Here is a 21091-nt window from a genome sequence, read left to right as displayed (position 1 = left end):
GTATATTACATCTCTTTGTGTGACGCATAACATGGTCATAATATTCCAGTTTGCGACTTTTAACTGTTCTGACCACTTCCGTAATTTTCTCATCCGCTACAAAACAATCTCGTTACGAACTCTATCTCTTCAATTTGCTCGTATAATTATCGGATACATCCAGATTTCAAAGGCGTCTAGATTTCTGAGAACTGTATCGGCTAAAGTTCAACTTTCGACACCATACAATATAATAGAGAACACATAACATCTTACTGATCTAATTTTCAGTGATCACTCAAAGTGATATTGTTATATTGTTTCCACATAAAAGTTTCTTCATCTTAAAGAATGCAGCTCTGTCCTTTTCTTTACGCATTCTAATTTCTTTGTTTATGTCCCAGTTCTCATTTATATTACAACTACGTAATTAATACTGTTGGTTCTCTCCAGTTATTTTCCATAAGCTGATACCACTCCTGGTTATATTAACGTTTCATTGGGAACCACCACCTTTGTCTTTGTGGTGTTTAGCTTCAGTCCATACTCATCACACGTGGTAATCTTATTATATCAGATGTTGAAGTTCATCGTAACTATTTGCAATTAACACCGTGTCATCTGCGTACCTTAAATTATCAATATTGACGCCATTAATTTTGAGATAACATTGAACACTATCCAATGCTTTATTGAATACGAACTCCGAATAGATCAGAAAGAATTAGTGGGGACAAAATGCAGCCCTGTCTTACTCCGCTTCGTATTTGAAGCTCTTCAGAATTATCTTATGACAAATCTATATTATAAATAGCAGCCACACATACGCATTAATGAACAAGCATAAGAAGAGTTCGAAATTAAAAGAGAAGTGCGACAGGGATGTGTATTGTCACCACTACTATTCAATGCATACTCTGAAGAAATTATCAAAAGAGCTCTTGAGGGAGAAATAGCAGGAATAAAGGTCAATGGAACACCAATTAACAACATTCGATATGCGGACGATACTATCATAATAGCAGACAATCTCCAAGACCTCCAAAAGCTAATGAACAAGATAGTTCAGTATGGAGAAGAATATGTATTATCAATAAACATCAAGAAAACTAAATTTATGAGGATATCAAAAACCCAAAATAATGATGAAAGCCCGACAATTAAAGGTAAAACTTTAGAACAAGTTGAAAACTACAATTATCTTGGCACAATAATTAATCACACACACGATTACTGCAAAGAAATCAAAGTTCGAATAGAGAAAGCTCGAACAAACGTCAATAAACTGAGAAAGGTACTTTATGCAAGGGACCTGAAACTAGACTTGAGATTTTGACTGGCAAGGTGTTATATTTTCTCGACTCTGCTTTACGGGATAGAAGCATGGACACGTAACGCGTCGACTACTAAAAAGTTGGAAACATTTGAACTGTGGGTGTGTAGAAGAATCCTGAAGATATCATGGACCGAGCATGTAACAAACAACGAAGTCATGAGAAGAGTCAACAAAAGAATGGAAATATTGGAAACCATCAAGACACGAAAGCTGCAATACCTGGGACATGTTATGCATAATGAAAGATACAACATACTTCAATTAATTATACAAGGGAAAATCCAGGGCAAGAGAAGTGTAGGAAGGAGAAGAATCTCATGGTTGCGTAACTTGAGGGAATGGTACGGATGCACATCAATCGAACTATTCAGAGCGGCAGCATCTAAGATCAGAATAGCCATGATGATTGCCAACCTCCGTCGTGGAGATGGCACGTAAAGAAGAAGAAGAATTATCTTGGCCAATCCTGAAGTTGATGCCAGTAAAATTTTTTAATGATACGTAGGTCTTTATCAATAGTACCTACCTGCTGAAGAATTGCTAGGATTTCAGTATGTCTTACTCAATAAAATGTCTCCTTAAAGTCAATAAAACACATATAAACTGGATGGCGACATATCTTCATCTGTACCGTTATTATTTTTATTATTTTATTAGTTCAGTTTCCAACTTATATTGTAGCAATTTTTTTATATTTTAACGGGTTCATCAATCATCATGCCTTCTATAGGCACAGGAATTCCGGAATTTTTATAAGAAAAGCAGCCCCAAAACATCTTCAAGGATGTTAAACTGTTTAATTAATGTGAAATATCTTAAGTTCTTCGTTGGCAGTAGTTGGCACGTACTCTAACAAAACGAGATGTAACTCCTTGTACCAAAATATAAATATTCTTTTCCAATCTGTAATATTTCAGCTTAAATATATTTTTCTTATTTTTTAAAAGAAATATTTGTTAAAATGTAATAAATTTAATACAATGTAATTTTTTGTAGGTCCATTCTTTTGTGAGTTATACGGTATGTTTGGCTCACTCTTCGGCTGTGCTTCAATCTGGACGATGGTATTCATCGCCCTGGACCGATACAATGTTATTGTTAAAGGACTGAGTGCTCAGCCTCTTACGAAAAAGACTGCTATGTTGAGAATCTTGTTGATATGGGCTATGTCCGTTGGTTGGACCATTGCACCACTATTCGGCTGGAACAGGTAAGATCTTGTGGTAACCTATATGTTCGCTTATTCTCTTCTTATTCTTAGGAGTATCTGTTATTTTTATATAAATTAACTAATCATAAAAACTTTAAAATGGTTTAGAGAAACATTTCTAATCTAAACAAAAATCGTCTATTTAGGCCAAGCATTTTGAAGTCCATGAAATAATAATAATTATAACCATATTGAATATAAGTTAATGTCTATCCTGTTTATGAAAAGACGGAGGATAAAAAATAACGAACAAGTTAACAATATAAGTTCTGTAAAGTCTAGTCCGTTGAGGAATGTACCTCAATCTTTATTACGTAGCGAATTACCCAAATAACTGATTTTTCTTATTATAGTTATGTTCTCAATTGTTATGTTTCTAGATTTAGTCTATTTAGAATTTCTTCATTTGTTTTTCGTGTAGTCCAAGGAATTTTTTTAATTCTCCGGTACACCCGTTTCAAATTTCTTTAACTTCTGCAGAATCTTTATCTTCAGAGTCCACCTTTTGACTCCATAGGTAATAACAGATCAGACAAAACATTTTACAAGTCTTAACCTTAGTTTGATATTGATGTGTGTATCGCAGAGAAGACTTGAAGAAAATATCTTTAGATTTATCAATTCTCGCTTTAATTTCTTATTCTGGGTCAAGCTTGTAGTTTTGTATTTGTAATGGTTTACCTGTTTTATTATCTTCCAATTTATTATTATACTTAGGTAAAGGGACATTCTGCCTCTTTTGGATTACCATTGTTTTGGCTTTTTTCTCCTTAATTTTCTTTCCAGACTCTCTACAAGCATCATTAAGATGGTCTAGGACTTTCTAAAAGTTTGTATCTGTGTCAGTTAGTAGTATAGTATCATCTGCATATCTTATATTAGAAATTTGTTCTCCTTTAATTTTTATTCCTGTAGAAAGGTTTTCCAGTGCTGTCTTGAATAGCAATTTCGAGTCAAAGTTAAATAGCTTAGGGGACAATACCCAATCTTGCCTTACTCCTTTGCTTATACTAATATTTCTGGATGTTTGATCCTCGATCCTAACCCTGTCACTTTGCCTTTAATACAAGTTTTTTTATTAATCTGAGGTCGTTATCATATAAGTTAATGTTATGTACAGTACTTAACATTTCAAATGTCTTTTCGAAATCGACAAAGCCTAGGACAACATCCTTGTGTTGTAACAGTAACGTAACACTTCTGCAAAAGTACTTGTAGAGAAAACAAAGCCTCTCTTACTCCCATTCCTACTCGGAATCCAACTTTGTCATATCCCACTTCTTCTTCACATTTTCTATATAATTTCAATATAAACAATGTTCAGTAGAATTCTAACTTCTTGGCTCGTAAGACTTATTAATCTGAGTATTTCAGTATTTCAGTATTTGAGTGTTTCAGGATAAACTTCGTGGAATACAGGGCTCTTGTAGGTTTTTAATTGGTTAATGGCATATTCCACCTAGGGTTTTAGAGTTGGTGGGCTTTTTCATTAAAATTATTTATCGCAATGCCCATAGCTTTCATTCCGGAACAGCTCTTGTATCAATTTTTCCCATTCTTGTATTTCTTCTTTGGTGCTATAAATTAAATGTCCTTTGTTATTTACAACAGGGAAATTTGGTTTTTTCTTGGTTTGAATGACAATTCTTTCACTTTCTTATACATATTAAAAGAATCATGCCTCTTTTCCAATTCTTCTATTACTTTACATTTGTCTTCTAGCCATTTTTATTTTGCGTCTTTCATTTTTTCTAGTATTTCCCTATTCAAACGTTTATAATCGAAGATTTTTATGCCTTCTTATTTCATCCATTATATGTAAAATGTACATTGTTTCTTTGAACAGTATTTGTTTTTACGATTTTTAGGTTGCTAACCTTGCCAATCACCTTCCACATTTTATCCGGGCTTGGGACCGGCTGTGGTAACCGCAGAGCTACTCAATCCACCCCGCAATCACCCCAGGCAGTGTTGCCTGGTCACCCCTAATTATTAATGAAATAATAAAAAAAGTAAGAACTAAAAAAGGATATCAAATGGGAAAAAAACAACTTAAAATAATCTGCTATGCAGACGACGCAATACTACTCTCTTAAAGTGAAGATGATTTACAGATAAATCATATAATAGAACAAGTGATGGAGTTTAAATATGTAGGCATCACATTATCTAGCTACGGAAAGCTCGAAACGGAAGTGCAAGATCAAGTGAATAGAGCAAATAAAGCTGCCTGAATGAAACAATATGAAGGAATATAAATATCGGGAAAGAAACGAAAGGCAGAATTTACAAAACAGTCATCAGACCAATAATAACATACGCGGCAGACACAAGACCTGACACAGAGAGTACAAAAGGGATGTTAGAAACAGCAGAGATGAAAACACTTGATGGTAAGACACTATGGGATGAGCTAGAAGCACATATATACGACGTAGATGCAAGGTGGAGAACATCAAGAACTGGGTAAGAAATAGAAGAGTAGAATGGAACAATCATATAAGCCGAACGACAACAAATAGAGTAGTAAAGACGGCAAGAGACGTTTCCCCAATAGGAAGACGATCAGTAAGAAGACCACGAAATCAATGGAACGACAACTTACTGGAGGCACTTTGAAAAACAGACAGAGTTCATGTCTATATAAAAAGAAGAAGAAGTTTTTGGAATTTCTTTCCTCATAGTATTGATCAGAATTTATTTGATTTTTTTTCCATATTATATTTATATTTTGAGTGGTTATTTGTGTCAGGCATATTTCTGATAGTTTAATGTTAGGTTTGTTCTTGGGCTTTCTAGCGTACCTCACTCAAACATAGAATTTCTATATTTAGTATGTTCATTTTTTGGCCCACATTTGCTAGCTTTCCTGCTTCATACAGGCTTTTGATGTTCCAAGTCGCTACCTTGACGTCATTGTTTGCTTTAATTTTGTTTTTGATTTTTCTTATGCTCCTGTCAGGGATTCTTCTTCTACCGAAGACTGGAAGACAACGGTTTTATTCCATTTATCTGGCAACAGAAGTAGCTAAAGGAAGAGAAAAAGTAAGCGGGACACAAGTAAAAATATATTTAAATAAGGTAGTACAAAAAGGTTTTGTTTTTGATTTTTCTTATGCTCCTGTCAGGGATTCTTCTTCTACCGAAGACTGGGAGACAACGGTGTTATTCCATTTATCTGGCAACAGAAGTAGCTAAAGGAAGAGAAAAAGTAAGAGGGACACAGTAAAAATATATTTAAATAAGGTAGTACAAAAATATGTATGATGAAAAATGGATAAATTATGGAAAAGAGAGTAAACTTAATAACGAAAAAAAACTCAACTCAGAAGAATACACCGACATTGTCAAGACAGGTATAAATAGAAGAATTTATCGAACATTATAGGATATTATAAACGGTTGAAAACGAAATTATGGAAAACTGGATGGTCGATCGAATGAGCTATGATGACCTTATTTAGGTTATCGCATATTCATGACTGTTTCCTTTTTTATTGAGGAAATCAAAGGGGCGCGAGTGGACGTTTTATAAAGTAATGGTGTGAAAGTGTTACGTAGGAGTAAACGATAAGAAGATGTTGATTAATCATTACTTGCACTACTCAGACAAAGGTCATCGTGTTTATACCAGGTACAGAAGTCATTGGAAATGGTTCTTAATTCAGCTTTTTTAGCTATGCAGTTCCTCTTCTTCTTTTTATGTTGACATGTCCATGCTTGTTTTTCAATGTGTTTCCAGTAAGTTGTCGTTTCATCGTTTTCGTTGTCTTTCTACTGAGTGTCTTACTATTGGGGAACCGTCTCTCGCGGTCTCTACTACTCTATTTGTTGTCATTCGGATTTTATGATCGTTCCATTCTACTCTTCTATTTCTTACCCAGTCCTTGATGTTCTCCACCTTGCATCTACGTCGTATATCTGTACATCTACATTTCTAGCTCTGTCCCATAGTGTCTTACCATCAATTTTTCTAAGAGTTTTCATTCTCTTTGTTCTCTCTGTATCAGGTCCTGTTTCTGCCGCGTATTTTATTGTGCTATGCAGGTACCTACGATATCTCAGGAGCGTAACTTCTAGGATGTCGAAGTACCCATTTGTTGCCTCTTAAATTAACAAGCTTGTTCAGTTGGCAAAAATGGAACTTTTAGCTTGGAAAATCTGGCGAGTACTTGCCTTTGGAGGTGGCAAGCCGTCTTAAGAACCACTTTTAATCCGATGTTTGAACCTTCGATGGTTCTCAGGATGTATCTTTTGCAGATACATTGCATCCGAATCTGTATTGTTTGGATATTGGTTAATTGGAGAATTCCTTTGTTGATTTAGCACGGCATAAAGGAGCGCTCTGTACTCGAGAATAGGTCTGATGTAAGTTTTGTACGTCTGATTATTTTGAGATTTGCCCTTTTTCTCGACGAAGAGAAGACAACGAAATGTATAAGAAAACGTCATTATTAGAATAAGGCAAAAGACAAAAGCCGTTTTTCCGGTAGGGATCTATGTAGAAGTATATCCTATATGCAAGCCCTCATCTCTTGCTGTACTGCTTATCCATAGTTCAATCCAATACATCAGCGTATTCCAGTTTAAGTAGCAGATTTTTTTAGAATTTTAAACAACTAGCTAGCCTTTTTGTTTTCTGGCCAGGGCTTGAATCATCGTCCACTAGATAATTCACGGTAAAGTGAATGCTATTCGAATATATCCTTAAAAATAAAAAATCCTCCAATACTTAAAAACAAAAGCTTTTATCCAATGTGTACTCCTGGTTCAAAATTTACTTTAACGTTTTTATTTTTTATCATTTTATTATGTAACAGTTTCTGTTATTTTATCCTTAATAAGTCTCAGTTTGTTAAATCTCACCAATACATAATTTTACTGTCTATTTTTTTAATACAACACTGTAAACTTAATTTGACTATTATCGGCTGTAATGTACCACTTACAATTTTTATAGGTGCAGCTATCAATAATAATAAATAGCGTCGATAAAGTGTGGGAATGGCTATGTTACAAGAAATTTTTCCTTTTTCTTTGCAGATACGTCCCCGAGGGCAACATGACTGCCTGCGGTACCGATTACTTGAACCAAGATCCGCTAAGCAAGAGCTATCTCTACGTTTACGGAATTTTCGTTTATTTCTTTCCACTCTTCATCATCATCTACTCATATTTCTTCATCGTACAGGTAAAGTATAGAGATCCGACTTTTTGATTTTATGCCGTATTAGGTATATTGATAGGTACTTATTCAGGAAGTGGTAGGTGATGTGTAACGTGCAAAAATCCAAATGTAAAAACTATACGTATTCATTGGTGATCATGTTCTTGATAATTGTAATTTATTGCTCGTTAAATTTACCGTTAATAAAAAATTATTAGAATATTAAACACATCGAATTAAAATGTTTTTAGTCGAACATTGTTAAATTTATCGTTTAAAATGATAGGGAGTTATAAAACGTCTGAAGTTGGTAAGGTAAAGAAAATCTGAAAAAAAACTTTGAGACATCCAATGTTGAACACAGAAAGTATATAATAAGAGATTAAAATTATAAAAAATATCACACTTATATTATACGCATCTTTTCATTCCGTTTAATGATGAAGAACAAATATCAGTAACATACAACCGTAACAAGATATTTGTACACCTCCACCTTCCTTGTCTCTACACGCATACACTGCACTAAATCCATTTCATTAAAATATGATTCTTCACTAGCTCTCAACCAATGTTCAGCCACTACAATTGCATCTGGCTTATTCAACTTAACTACCAATCCTTCCAGTTCTAAAATTGTATTCCTTATTGATTGAGCATTTAACTAAGTATACTAAACTTAACAACGACGGATGCGACAGAAGATGAAGTAGAAACATTCTACCAACAAATTAAAGATGCACTGAAAATGACAAAGAACAGGGAAATCACGATAGTTATGGGCGATTTCAATGCAAAAGTTGGCAAGGGAAGAGCTGGAACCATAATGGGAGATTAAGGACTAGGAGAACGTAACGATAGAGGAGATCGCCTAATACAATTCTGCCAAGAACAAAGTCTAATAATCACAAACACGTTCTTTAAATTACCTATGAGACGGTTATATACATGGCGCTCACTAGCAGATAAACAGGAAAAAGTGGTAAGAATCCAAATCGATTATATAATGATTAAAGAGAGATATCGTAACACTGTCAAATCAGTTAAAACATATCCAGGGGCAGATGACAAAGAACTCCAAAATTTGATGTTAGAAAACTAAAAGAAGCTGATATAAAAACAAACTCCAACAGAAAATATACGAAAACTTTAATAAATTAGATACTAACACCTACGAGACAAACCAACAATGGGAAAAAAAAGAAACTACAACACAATTCTTTTAGATAAAAACGAAATTACTATAATAACGACTGACGAAAAGCTCAAATGATGAAAAGAGTATATGGAAGAGCTCTTCGATGACGAAAGAGGAAACCTACAAGATATACCTTTCGAGGACAGAGAAACGAGTGTAGAAATTACAAAGGAAGAAATATTGTATGCACTAAAGAACACCAGAAACGGAAAAAGCCTGGGGCCAGATCAACTGCCTATTGATATCCTTAAAATAATAGAAAATGAGTACATTGATGTCCTCTTAAAGCTCTTTAATAAAATTTATCAGTTGGGTGATATACCCAATGAATGATTGACCTCAACATTTATTTATCTCTCAAAAAATAAAAATGCTAGAGAATGCACCGACCACCGCACCATAAGCCTGATGTCTCACACACTTAAAATGTTTTTAAAGATCATCTATAAACGCATTTACCAAATACTTGATATGGATATTGAAGAAACCCAATTTGGATTCCGTAGAGGTGTAGGTACCCGTGAAGCTCTCTTTGCATTCAACGTACTAATCCAGAGATGCTTGAATGTGAACCAAGATATGTACGTCTGTTTCATAGATTGCAACAAGGCTTTCAATAAAGTCCGCCACAAAGAGCGAATGGACGTCATCAAAGCAAAACAATTACAGTGACCTTAACAACTCTATATTATAAACAGCAGGCACACATACGCATTAATAAACACACAGTAAAAGAGTTCGAAATTAAAAGAGAAATGCGACAGGGGTGTGTATTGTCACCACTAATATTCAATGCACACTCTGAAGAAATTATGAAAAGAGCTCTTCAGGGAGAAACAGCAGGAATAAAGGTCAACGGAACACCAATTAATAACATTAGATATGCGGACGATACTATTATAATAGCAGACAACCCCCAAGACCCCCAAAAGCTAATGAAGAAGATAGTTGAGTATGGAACAGAATATGGATTATCAATAAACATCAAGAAAACTAAATTTATGAGGATATCAAAAACCCAAAATAATGATGAAAGCCTGACAATTAATAGTAAAACTTTAGAACAAGTTGAAAACTACAATTATCTTGGCACAATAATTAATCACACAAACGATTATTCCAAAGAAATCAAAGTTCGAATAGAGAAAGCACGAACGAGAGTTTGGCTGGCAAGGTGTTATATTTTCTCGACTCTGCTTTACGGGATAGAAGCATGGACGCTTAACGCATAGACTATTCAAAAGTTGGAAGCATTTGAACTGTGGGTTTGTAGAAGAATCCGGAAGATATCATAGAATGGACAAGAAGTCATGAGAAGAGTAAACAAAAGAATGGAAGTATTGGAAACCATCAAGACACGAAAGCTGCAATACCTGGGGCATGTTGTGCGTAATGAAAGATACAACATACTTCAATTAATTATACAAGGGAAAATCCAGGGCAAGAGAAGTGTAGGAAGGAGAAGAATCTCATGGTTGCGTAACTTGAGGGAATGGTACGGATGCACATCAATCGAACTATTCAGAGCGGCAGCATCTAAGATCAGCCATGATGATTGCCAACCTCCGTCGCGGACACGGCACGTAAAGAAGAAGATACTAAACTCAGTATTATTACTACATAGAACTTTATTTAAATTTGTAGTTTACATTCATTAGCCATTTTTAATTGAATAAATTAACCATAATTGTCACTGACCTATACTAGTTTCTGTATTATGTCCTCATTATAGATATAAATTGGTTCCGAATCCTCACATTTTCTCAAATAGACCATTTTTTGTCCAACAATATTTGAACTTTTTTCCTTTCTTAATGTATAATCCATGTTGAATAAGCCTCAGTTTAACAAAGTTAATTGCTCATTTATGTATATTTTTGAAATATTACTTTTGTCTGTAATACAACTTATCATCTTTGAGTCTATCTTACGATTTTTTCTTGCTTTATTAACTTTTGTTTAATATCTTGAGACCTAAATTGTGTCACAATTACAGATTCATGTTAAGTTTCCTGGTTCTAACAGTCTGACACATCCCCTGACTAGTCAAATTACATGATAAAAGATGATTAGCAATTTCCATTAGAACCTCTTTAGGATCTTCATTTTTAATTTGGGTTCCATGAATCTCCAGATTACAGGAATATTCTTTAACAACAATAGAAATCATAACATTTCCTACTTTACGAAACTAATTATCAATTCCCTTGTCGACTAATTTATAAATCTGTCTGCTTTGCAAGTTTTAGAAAGCACACTGGTAAAAATTTAAATTTAGTTTCGCCAAGTACGAATTCTAAGGATTTCTATTGTTGTTATTAGATGGCGTTGTAACGTCTGTAAATAATTATTTTTATAATTATTGTATTATGACGGGAGAGATTTAATTTCTATTCAGGGCCTCTGAATATGTTGCTCTGATGATACTTAATGAGGTGGAAATACGTATAAACGGTTGGCGGATGCGCTGCATTGAAATTAAATCTAATACCGTCTTTCTGTTGAATATTCTTTAATTTCTAATTCGTAGATTCTTTTCTCTAGCTGTAAAACTTTGGTTTTTAAAATCCGTAAACTAATTTTCGAAACCAAATTCAGAATTTCGCTTTAATATGTGCCTTCTAAGAATTGCAAGGCAAACAGACGTTGACAAAGATGTTATTAGAGACATGGGGAATCTAAAAATTGCATTCCACAACATATCTCCTCAACTAAGCAAAATTCTTAGCGAATTGGTTTCTTGTACTCATACAGAGTATATCGGAATAAAAAGGAAAAGACAGTTAAGATTTGATTTCACGTACAGGGCGCCTGCGCATCCCCTTATACGTATTTCAGCCTAATAGGCCTCATCAGAACGGCTTTCGCAGTCGCTCTGAACGTGAAAATAAATCTTTTCTGTCTTCGAAAAGGTTTCGAAAATTAGTTTACGGATTTTATTATCAGATGTCGCTATTTGCATCTATACGAAGCCATGTTAGAGTTGCTTCCTAAGACAGAAAAGATTTATTTTCACGTTCAGAGCGACTGCGAAAGCCGTCCTGATGAGGCCTATTAGGCCGAAATACGTATAACCGGATGCGCAGGCGCCCTGTACGTGAAATCAAATCTTAACTGTCTTAACTGTGTAACTAGATGATTTTATTTGGCTTCAATGATGAAATTTCAGTTTCTGCTGACTCACTTTTTGCACATTGACCACATTTGACTGTATTTCCTTTTTCCTGTATTTTTCCGTAGAGCACATTTTTGCAATGTTTACTTTAACTTAACCACAGTATTTCTTTTCATCTTTCCTTCTGTTTGGATTTATTGTTCTGTTCTGTTTATTGCGTGGATTTTCTTATATTTATTTTTATCTTTATTTCTGATTTCTATATTTTGATCCATGAGCTTCAGTATTTACTGTTATCCACCCTTATTTTCTTCCTGAACGTTCTTCAAATATATTTTTTATTTTCATCCAGCTTTTCTTAACACTGTCTGATTGGCTGGGTGTCCACGTTATTTTTTTAGTATGCTTATTATTTCCTGTTTTACGGTACAATTTTCTATCTGTTCTTTATCAGTAGTAACTGTTTACTTTTTAACCCTTGTAACCTTTTTAATCATGTTCTGTTTTTTCCTGAAATGTGCTACCTTAATAAATTTTACATTAGGTTCCTCAAAACATATATAACTCAAAGTTCTAATACCTGCGCAACAATTGTTGCCCTCCTTCATATATTCTTCTTAGAATTTGCCGCTAGTAAATTTTCAGCAACGATCCTAGATATATGAAGAAGTACACATCCTTTAATTTCATACCGTTAATTATTATTCTAGGCATTTGATTATTTAACTTTGATATATGTTCGTCAAGGAACATATATTTTGGTTTTTTTTGGGCATTTATGTATTTTAAATTTCATCTTAAGTCCAGGTGTCCTTAACGACCGAATATCTTTAGCCAGTAATTCGTGGACCTAGCAATGATGTCGATGCCATTTAAATATGTTACCACTTGTATAAATTCATTAAAAATTGTGCCATTCTTCAGTCTAAAATCTACTTTTATATTTCAAAGTAATAAAATTATTTTACAAATATAATGTTCGCCTCTGTGTAGGTTAAATACTTTATTCACTTCAATTTTCTCCACGATCTACATTTCTTGAATTCATACAGACAAAACGGTCCAAAGCTGCAATTAGCTAATTTGATTTTGGTAGAAATTAGAAGCTTACCTTCTAATTATTATCCCTGATTCAATTTTGTCTTGAGATGTGTTCACAGTTTTTTTCTACCTTAAAATTTGAACTTTTTTTTTATTTATTTTCTATATATCTCAACACAAAAATATAGTACATATTTACCGGAATCATTTATAGTTTTTATTTTTGTTTATCACCTATTAAAACATTTTATATTTTTTATTACATATACCAATACCCTTGAATAATTATTAGGCAAAGGGATATAATTTTTTTCACTTATTTTTACTTTGTTATTAAGGTATGTTTTAGGACATCTGTATATTAAAAAATTTACTCCGTTTTTTAACAAACTGTTTAACATATACTGCTCATTTTGTAACATACTCATACAAAATGTAAACACCATGTGTCCCATTTACAAAATTTAATTCAAAAATTCCATTTTCTACTTTATTGCTGCCATGTTTTAAAAATTCAATTTGGCAGCTCATATTTTCTCTGACGTTTTTAATGAAATTATTCAGGTATACACTTTTATTTGTCAGTGTACCAACGGTCCTACTTTGTCTTGTATCGATCTACATATGCATTGTCGTATCACACGTTGAGGGGCTGTGGGACTGTTACACATTCAACAGTTTTAAGGATATCAGACACTGTATTAAAAGAGATCTAGGTATCATTATAAACAAATTCTTTTACTATACAAATATCTGATTTACTAAGAATTTTGATTTTAAAATAATTTCATTCTGTGTCTTAAAACTACGCATGTATTTACAACGCCCATTACATCTAACAAAAATACACAGTGTGAGAAAAAAACACAAAAACAATGTTTTTAAGTTCGTTTTTCTTGTTGAAACTATTTTTTATTTCTTTCAATAAAAAACTAATTTACTAATCCACATTTAATATTGATATGCCCAAAAATATACCAAATTTTGTAATATATTTTTCTTTCTATATAATATCCTTTATATACTTAAATTACTTTAGTTCCTTATACTTATAACCAAAATAATTATAAGTTAATTATATTATTAATATACCTTAGATTCTAAATAAAATAAAAAACTTTACAATAAAATTTACACTCAATTTCAAATCCATTTTTCATTGTCATGGTTACTTTATTAACAAATAAACTCGCTCGGTTGATTCTCAAATGCTTACCCTGGTGAAAAAACTGGCTACCGAAGGGTAAGTTTCTTGAACTGCAAAATGTTTAAAACTTATTTACAAATGGTGTGAGAACTTTAGTAATACAATTCTTCTAAATAATGTTCAGTATAATAGCATTACTTGGCGCCTGTTTATTAAATTTTCAAAATGTTTCGCGGGCGAATTTAAGACTTGGACTATTTTGTCTAAAGCGTTTGAGCAAATGGGCAATCGTACAGGCAACTAACAAAATCTTTCTTAAGTAGATAACATTATTTACGCATTTGCAAAGATAAATTAGTACTCTATCAAGAACCAAACGTCAATGTTTATGTTAAATAACACTGTCAATTTTTAGACGTTTAAGCAAAAGTAGTCCTACCGCAGTAGTTTATAAAAATATTAAAAACAAAAACAGTCTGAGAATATTTTCTGAGCCGATTGATTTTTCAACCAGTATCCAGTTATGCAAAATAATTTTGCATAAAATCTCTCGTAGAAATTTCAACCAGTTTATTCCGTAATTAAACAATACTTTGTAACGTCAAAATGTGATATATTATTCCAAATAAAACCAGATAATTTGAAAAAGAAACATAAAATTGTAAAACCTTATTTAGAAAACGTAACATGGTATGCAGAGGGCCACTTCACATTTAGCGCAAACTACGTTAGATCTTTTTGGGTGCTTTTCTGTGATACATCTTGCACATCTTCTTGAAGCCGCGTTGGTTGGTAAGTGGTCGCCAACATTTATCAGTCGCACTGTATTCTCAACAGTAACCGCTCTATCATCTACCATTTTTGTGTTATTTTTTCCTATTACCAACCAAGAACTTGGATTTTTTCTTGAAGAAAATTCGTCCACAACTTGTTTTGCCAGAATGCTTCTGAATACTAGTTGTGTTTCAGGTTTGACTCAAGGCTACTTATTCAAAGCTGAAGTTTTGTATATAATATAATATACATTTACAATACTAGTATCGACAAAATAGTACCAAAGTTTCAACCACCACCTTCGAGACTTCCATGCAATGCTGTAACAAGAATGAAGTTGATCGAAACGATCAACTCATATTTCGATTATAATCTTCAATATTCTTTGGACATTGTACTGTTATTGTTAATCCTTCTGTAGTCATACGCTGAACTCAAGATTTTTCTGTTACGTAGTGTATGGTACTAGCCACAATGATACATTTTTGTATCAGGCTAGAGCCCACACTTTGATGCCTCTTTTTATTGGCTTATTGGCATGTATTGCTTTAGACTGGTTCTGCCTTTAAAAGCAATCGTGCTTTTATCTACAGGTAAATTTCTACTTCTATACGCTTTCTGAAATTTTTCCTTCAAATAGGAAATCAAAGGTTTTACCTTGTACAACATGTCAAAATTTGTGTTTCTCTTTTTGGCATTTCCTGGTTATTACTAATATGCAAATATGGTAATATTTTTAAAACCCTTTTCACGGGCATGATACTAGATATTTTATCTGAATGGAAATTTGGATCTGTCGACCAATAAAAACGTAAACTTGGCAAGTGGTTGAAGCCCATGATAATTAGCATACCAATAAATGCTTTTACCTCATTTAGTGACAAATCCAACTTTTTGCCGTTTTGCTGAGCATAACGCTTAGACTCGTCGACCATTAGAAGCAAAAGATCCTCTCCAAATATTTTTAAGAAAATATCAAGCGGAGACTGGCTTGTTATATTCGAACCGGAGGATTCGACAAATGTTACTGCTTCGAAGATATGAGGTAAGAACTGCTATTTCGACCAGTAACATTCATCCAAGTGAAAAGACTGCAGTGGTGTGACAACCATATTTAAAGTGTCCTCATCAGAAGATACAGATAGCCTTCTACTAGGATTGCTAAGATCTGGTGGCATAAAGTTAGAGTCATGCACTGAATCATCGCTATCGAAATCGGAGTCGTTATCATGCATTTCTTTATAACTTATTTTTCCTCTCACCGATGTAGATACTCAAGATAGCCGTATAGTGGGAAAAATATCTTCAGCATCCGAATCTTCTCCCACATCAGAGTCGATCGCCTGATCTTCGGAGATATTATCCAACCACTTTAAAATATCGTCTGGTTCACCTCTTGATAAATTTTTCTAAATTCAGTTTTCTTTTAGATTCCATACTGAAACTAACAAAGGCTGGCTGTTTTACGGTTCCGAACTGGTATAAACAACTCAAATACGAGCGCACTTAATCAAACAATACAGTCAACACACATTCACGCTAACATCCATAAATTTTCTGTATAGTAAACTGGATAAAATAACATCCATTTACTTTCGATAAACTAAATTTGGAGGTTAGGTAATAAAAACTGAAAGAGATATTAAGATTTATTTTAATGGGTAGGATATAAGGATAAGGAGACCCAGGGAGAAAACAACATTCGAGGCTGCAATATATAATTAATCACCAATCATTTGGCCACCGTGGCCAAAAGTAAGTCAACTTCCAATTTGGTGACATGACATAAACTTATCAACAATTTTGGCGGTTATATACCGTTTTTAACAAAGTTATCAAATATTTTTTTTTGAGAACGATTTCCGGAGTGGAAATCGAAACATCAAACATTAATTAGTTAAAATGTATTTGTTATAATCAAATGTGGATTAATCTCATATAAACATAGTATAACTTAGACATGCTACAAGAAAACTGTTTCAGAAGAGGTAATTTAATTTTCAATTGTTTTCGTTATATGTATATGAGATTTCGAAGTTAATCGTTTGTCAAAAAACCTAAGTACTTAACTTCTTTTTTTTGAGTACTCGTTTGACCACTTAGTAGCACTGCCCGACTCATACAAATTGAACCAAAAGCATATAAAGCAATGATACTTATAACAGAGAAGAGTATTAGGAAGGCGGCGAACGAGAGGAGAGGAACGAAGGAATTAGAAATATATCAATAAAATTAATTCATCCTAGGATTGATAAGTAAAATAAGAAGCATAAGATAAGTACCTATTTAAAAATATTCTACATAAATATTTTACTAAATATTTATTAAGTAATCCTCCTTCAACAATTCACCGATGCGCTCGTGTATAGAGAAGCAACATCATTAAATAAACAAGTATATTGCACCCAAGAGGTTACCGACTAGATTGTGCTTTTATCCGAGACAAAAATGTCGGTAATATATTCTCAAAAGGGCTGCAATCACTTCTCACGGGGAAACAAATTACAAGGTGCGGTTGGAGGTGGTTTGGCTCTTTTGGCTATTGCACTACGAATTACTGTCACGAAATGGACTAGAACTAGGCAAGATTGATGAGCAGCAATGGAGGGCTTTTAAATTAAAATTAACAGTGACTTACGATCGCGGTCTTTTCACCTTAAGTTGTACCCGCTTAGCCCTACAAATATATTTCATCGAATAGATACAAGAAACTGGAGAGGCATATAATAATAAAAACCTACTTATTTTTTGATCGTTATGAAAGACTATACCTCTTGATGAACGAGGGAATATAATTTCGAAAGTACGCAAATAATGTAGTTTAAATTTAAGTCTAAGAAGGCAAAATATTTTTATGTCGATTAACAAGGTTAACAACCATCCTAACGGTTTATACATTAATGATAACTTATAACTTCATCAAGAAGCGAGGCATTCATATATGTCTGGGCATTAGACTAAATCTCTTAAAATCGTATAGATATAGAGACTAGCGAAAACAAGAGTAAAATTGTTATGTGCAAAGTGTTCTTTGGTTATTGAATTTATGTGACTTTAGAGGAAGACTAAAATAGTATCAATGTCAATAAATGTATTGGTCGCTTTTGGCGATAAACATTATTCGTTGTCTACTGGTTTCGCGAATTTAAACGTAGTTGGTCACGACAATCTGTCTATCGATCTATAATTTATATTATGAATATAGTCCTGTAACATTCACCTCCATGTATCTCTATCTTCCATTTACCTTTTGTATATTATACCTGCAGTTTTATGTATATTACCGCTCTATCTCATTTGTGGTTGACCTGTTGAAACTTTTGCAGTATATGGTCTCTAGTGTCCAATCTTTTTTTTCCATCTTTCATCTTCAGATATTCCGTTATGTCCAACATTTCATCATTTTAGTTTTAGAGTGGTTTTGAATAGGTACGACATAATATGCATTGTGAACCTTCGTTCTTAAGTAAGTTCAGAAGTATTTTTCATTTCATTTTTTTATTGTGTTTGTTTTTTTTGGTTCTTCTACTTTTACCTGTCCTGATAGTTTATCCTAAGTAACTATATTCTTGGATATGTTCTATTTTTGTTGCGTCTATGTCAATTTTGGACATGTCTTCTTCATTTGCCGTAACTTTTTTTCTTTGTTTCTTTCTTACGGTTCGTCTCCAGCCCTTATCCTAGTGATGCTTTTTCTAGATCTGATATCACTGTGCTTAATTTTTTGTAGTTTTTTGCTATAAGCAGTATATCGTCAGAGAACATAAAATGATTTAAAACATTTCCTATTAAACTTAACTTACATATCCTTGATCTAGGACGGTCACCGACTAGATCGACGAATTATATAAAGCGCATCACCACAAGTTGGAAGCAAGAAGCTCAAAATAGAAATAGGTGGAACATTTTACGTTCATCAGTGGACAAATATAGGTTAATTGATGATGCCATATCCTTACGATGGTTTTTAAGTCATTTGCTTGTGGCAAGTTTTAACCACCGGAATACTTATACTACCACTACGATCATTATAATTAAAAAGATAAATTGTTAGCACTTTTTTAATTTTTTTTATTTATTTATTTTTTATTTTAACTTTCCAATTTATTTAAAATATGTTGTGGTTACTGAAGTAGTTGTGATTATTTAACCATTTTCTTTAGGTATACATATTTCACACGCCTACAAAATTGTTTTTTCTGGGAACTAGGGCATATTATTTAAAATCTTGCTGATAGATCACTGGTATTCTAGACTCAATCAGGCAACACTTTAACTCAGAGCTCTGCTAAATAAATACAAAAACGATGAGATCAAAGAATATCTTGGGAACCTGTAAGCAACAGAAGCGGGTAGGTCAGAAGTCAGAAATAATAATTATATAATAAAGAAAAAACGGAAGTATTTGTCACGCATCTCGTAAACGTCTTCCAACCTTTCCCACCTGATAATAATCAGAATTTTAAGCATCTATTTAACAGTTTTTAGAATCTGCATATAGGTTAAAACTCCCACTGGAAAAATTTAGGATAAAAGAAGTAAACAAAATAATAGAAAAACTTATTTAAAAAATTCCATAGGCTTTGATCTTATCAAAAGCAAAGTTATATAGCAACTACCCAGGAAAAGAATTGTGTACCTGACTCAATTATACAATGCAGTCCGCGTAATGCAATGAACCGCGTATTTCGCAGAAAGTTGCAAAAGTATTCTAATTTCCAAACCAAATAAACCAAAAGAAGATGTTAAAGTATTCTTCTTCATGTGCAATCTCCTCTAAGAAGGTTGGCAACCATCATAGCAATTCGCACTTTCGATACCGCTGCTTTAAAGAGGTCAGCAGAAGTGCAGTTAAACCAAGCTCTAAAATTGTTTAACCAGGAGATGCGTCTTCTTCCGCGACTCCTTCTACCCTGTATTTTTCCTTGTATTATTAATTGCAGCAAGTTATAACGTTCACCCCTCATGACATGTTCCAGATATTGCAGTTTTCTGACTTTAATTGTATTTAAAACCTCTTTATCTTTTCCCATTCTTCTCAACACCTCGACATTCGTGACTCTATCCACCCAACTTATTCTTAATATCCTTCTGTAGACCCATAACTCGAAGGCCTCTAATCTGTCCGAAACATCTTTCTTTAATGTCCAAGCCTCCAAGCCATAAAATAATACGGAGAACACGTAGCATCTCAGAAGTCTTATCTCTAAAAAAATTGAAATGTCCCTGCTGCAGAGTACTTTTTTCAGTTTGTTGAAAGAATTTCTTGCCTGTCGTATTCTTGCCTGCCCTATTCTTGCCTTAATCTCTTCTTTGAGTTTGTTGTTGCTCTTCTGTGTACTCATTATTTTCGTTAATTATTGTACCCAGATATTTATATTTTTCAACTTTTTTAATTTGTTCTCCATGTATTGTTATGTTTTCTTGGCGCTGTTGGGCTTTTGTAATTACCATAAGTTGTATCTATTTTGTGTTTAGGGACAGTCCGTTTTTTTCACTGACTTCTACTACTCTGTCAACCATTTGTTGTAAATCCTCAAGACATTCCGCTAATAAAATAGTGTCGTCGGCAAACCGTATATTATTGATTGGTCATCCATTTACTTTTATTTCCATGGTTAGTTCTTCTAGTGCTTCCTGGATTATTTCCTCTGAATACAAATTGAACAAAGTAGGAGACAGGACACAGCCCTGCCTGACGCCCCTCTCAATCTGTATTTCATTTGAAAAGACGTTGTTCTCTTTTACCACAGCGATCTGATAATAATAGATAGCGCTAATGATTTTTCGCTTTTCAAGTAATTCGATAAGACGGTTATGTCTGACCTTATCGAAGGCTTTGTTGTAATCCAAGAAACACATATATACTGGCTGATTAACATCCATGCACCTTTGCACAAGTACATTTACAGCGAACAGGTCTTCCCTCGTTCTCAGTGCATTTCTAAATCCAAATTGTGTTTCACTTATGTCCTGCTCAAGTTTGTTGTATATTCTCCGGTGTATAACTTTTAAAAATATTTTGAGCGTATGACTCATTAAACTTATTATCCGGTGGTCTTGGCATTCTTTTGCATTTGGTTTTTTTGGTAATGTTATGAATGTTGACATGTTGACATGTTAA

At 33.5% G+C, this 21091-nt stretch overlaps 1 protein-coding gene across 1 annotated transcript in view; it reads left to right on the top strand.

Moving 5' to 3' along the window:
• The window catches only part of Rh6 (Rhodopsin 6), a 54435-nt gene that overhangs the window by 14398 nt on the left and 18946 nt on the right, over positions 1 to 21091 (top strand). The window contains exons 5-6 of the mRNA XM_072526787.1: positions 2312 to 2525; positions 7569 to 7716. Coding sequence (XP_072382888.1) covers positions 2312 to 2525; positions 7569 to 7716 — 362 coding nt within the window. The remainder of the gene's footprint in view (positions 1 to 2311; positions 2526 to 7568; positions 7717 to 21091) is intronic.

This window comes from Diabrotica undecimpunctata, chromosome 3 (genome assembly GCF_040954645.1).
Source record: "Diabrotica undecimpunctata isolate CICGRU chromosome 3, icDiaUnde3, whole genome shotgun sequence".
Classification (NCBI taxonomy): Eukaryota; Metazoa; Arthropoda; class Insecta; order Coleoptera; family Chrysomelidae; genus Diabrotica; species Diabrotica undecimpunctata.
This window is presented reverse-complemented; position numbering and strand designations above follow the sequence as displayed.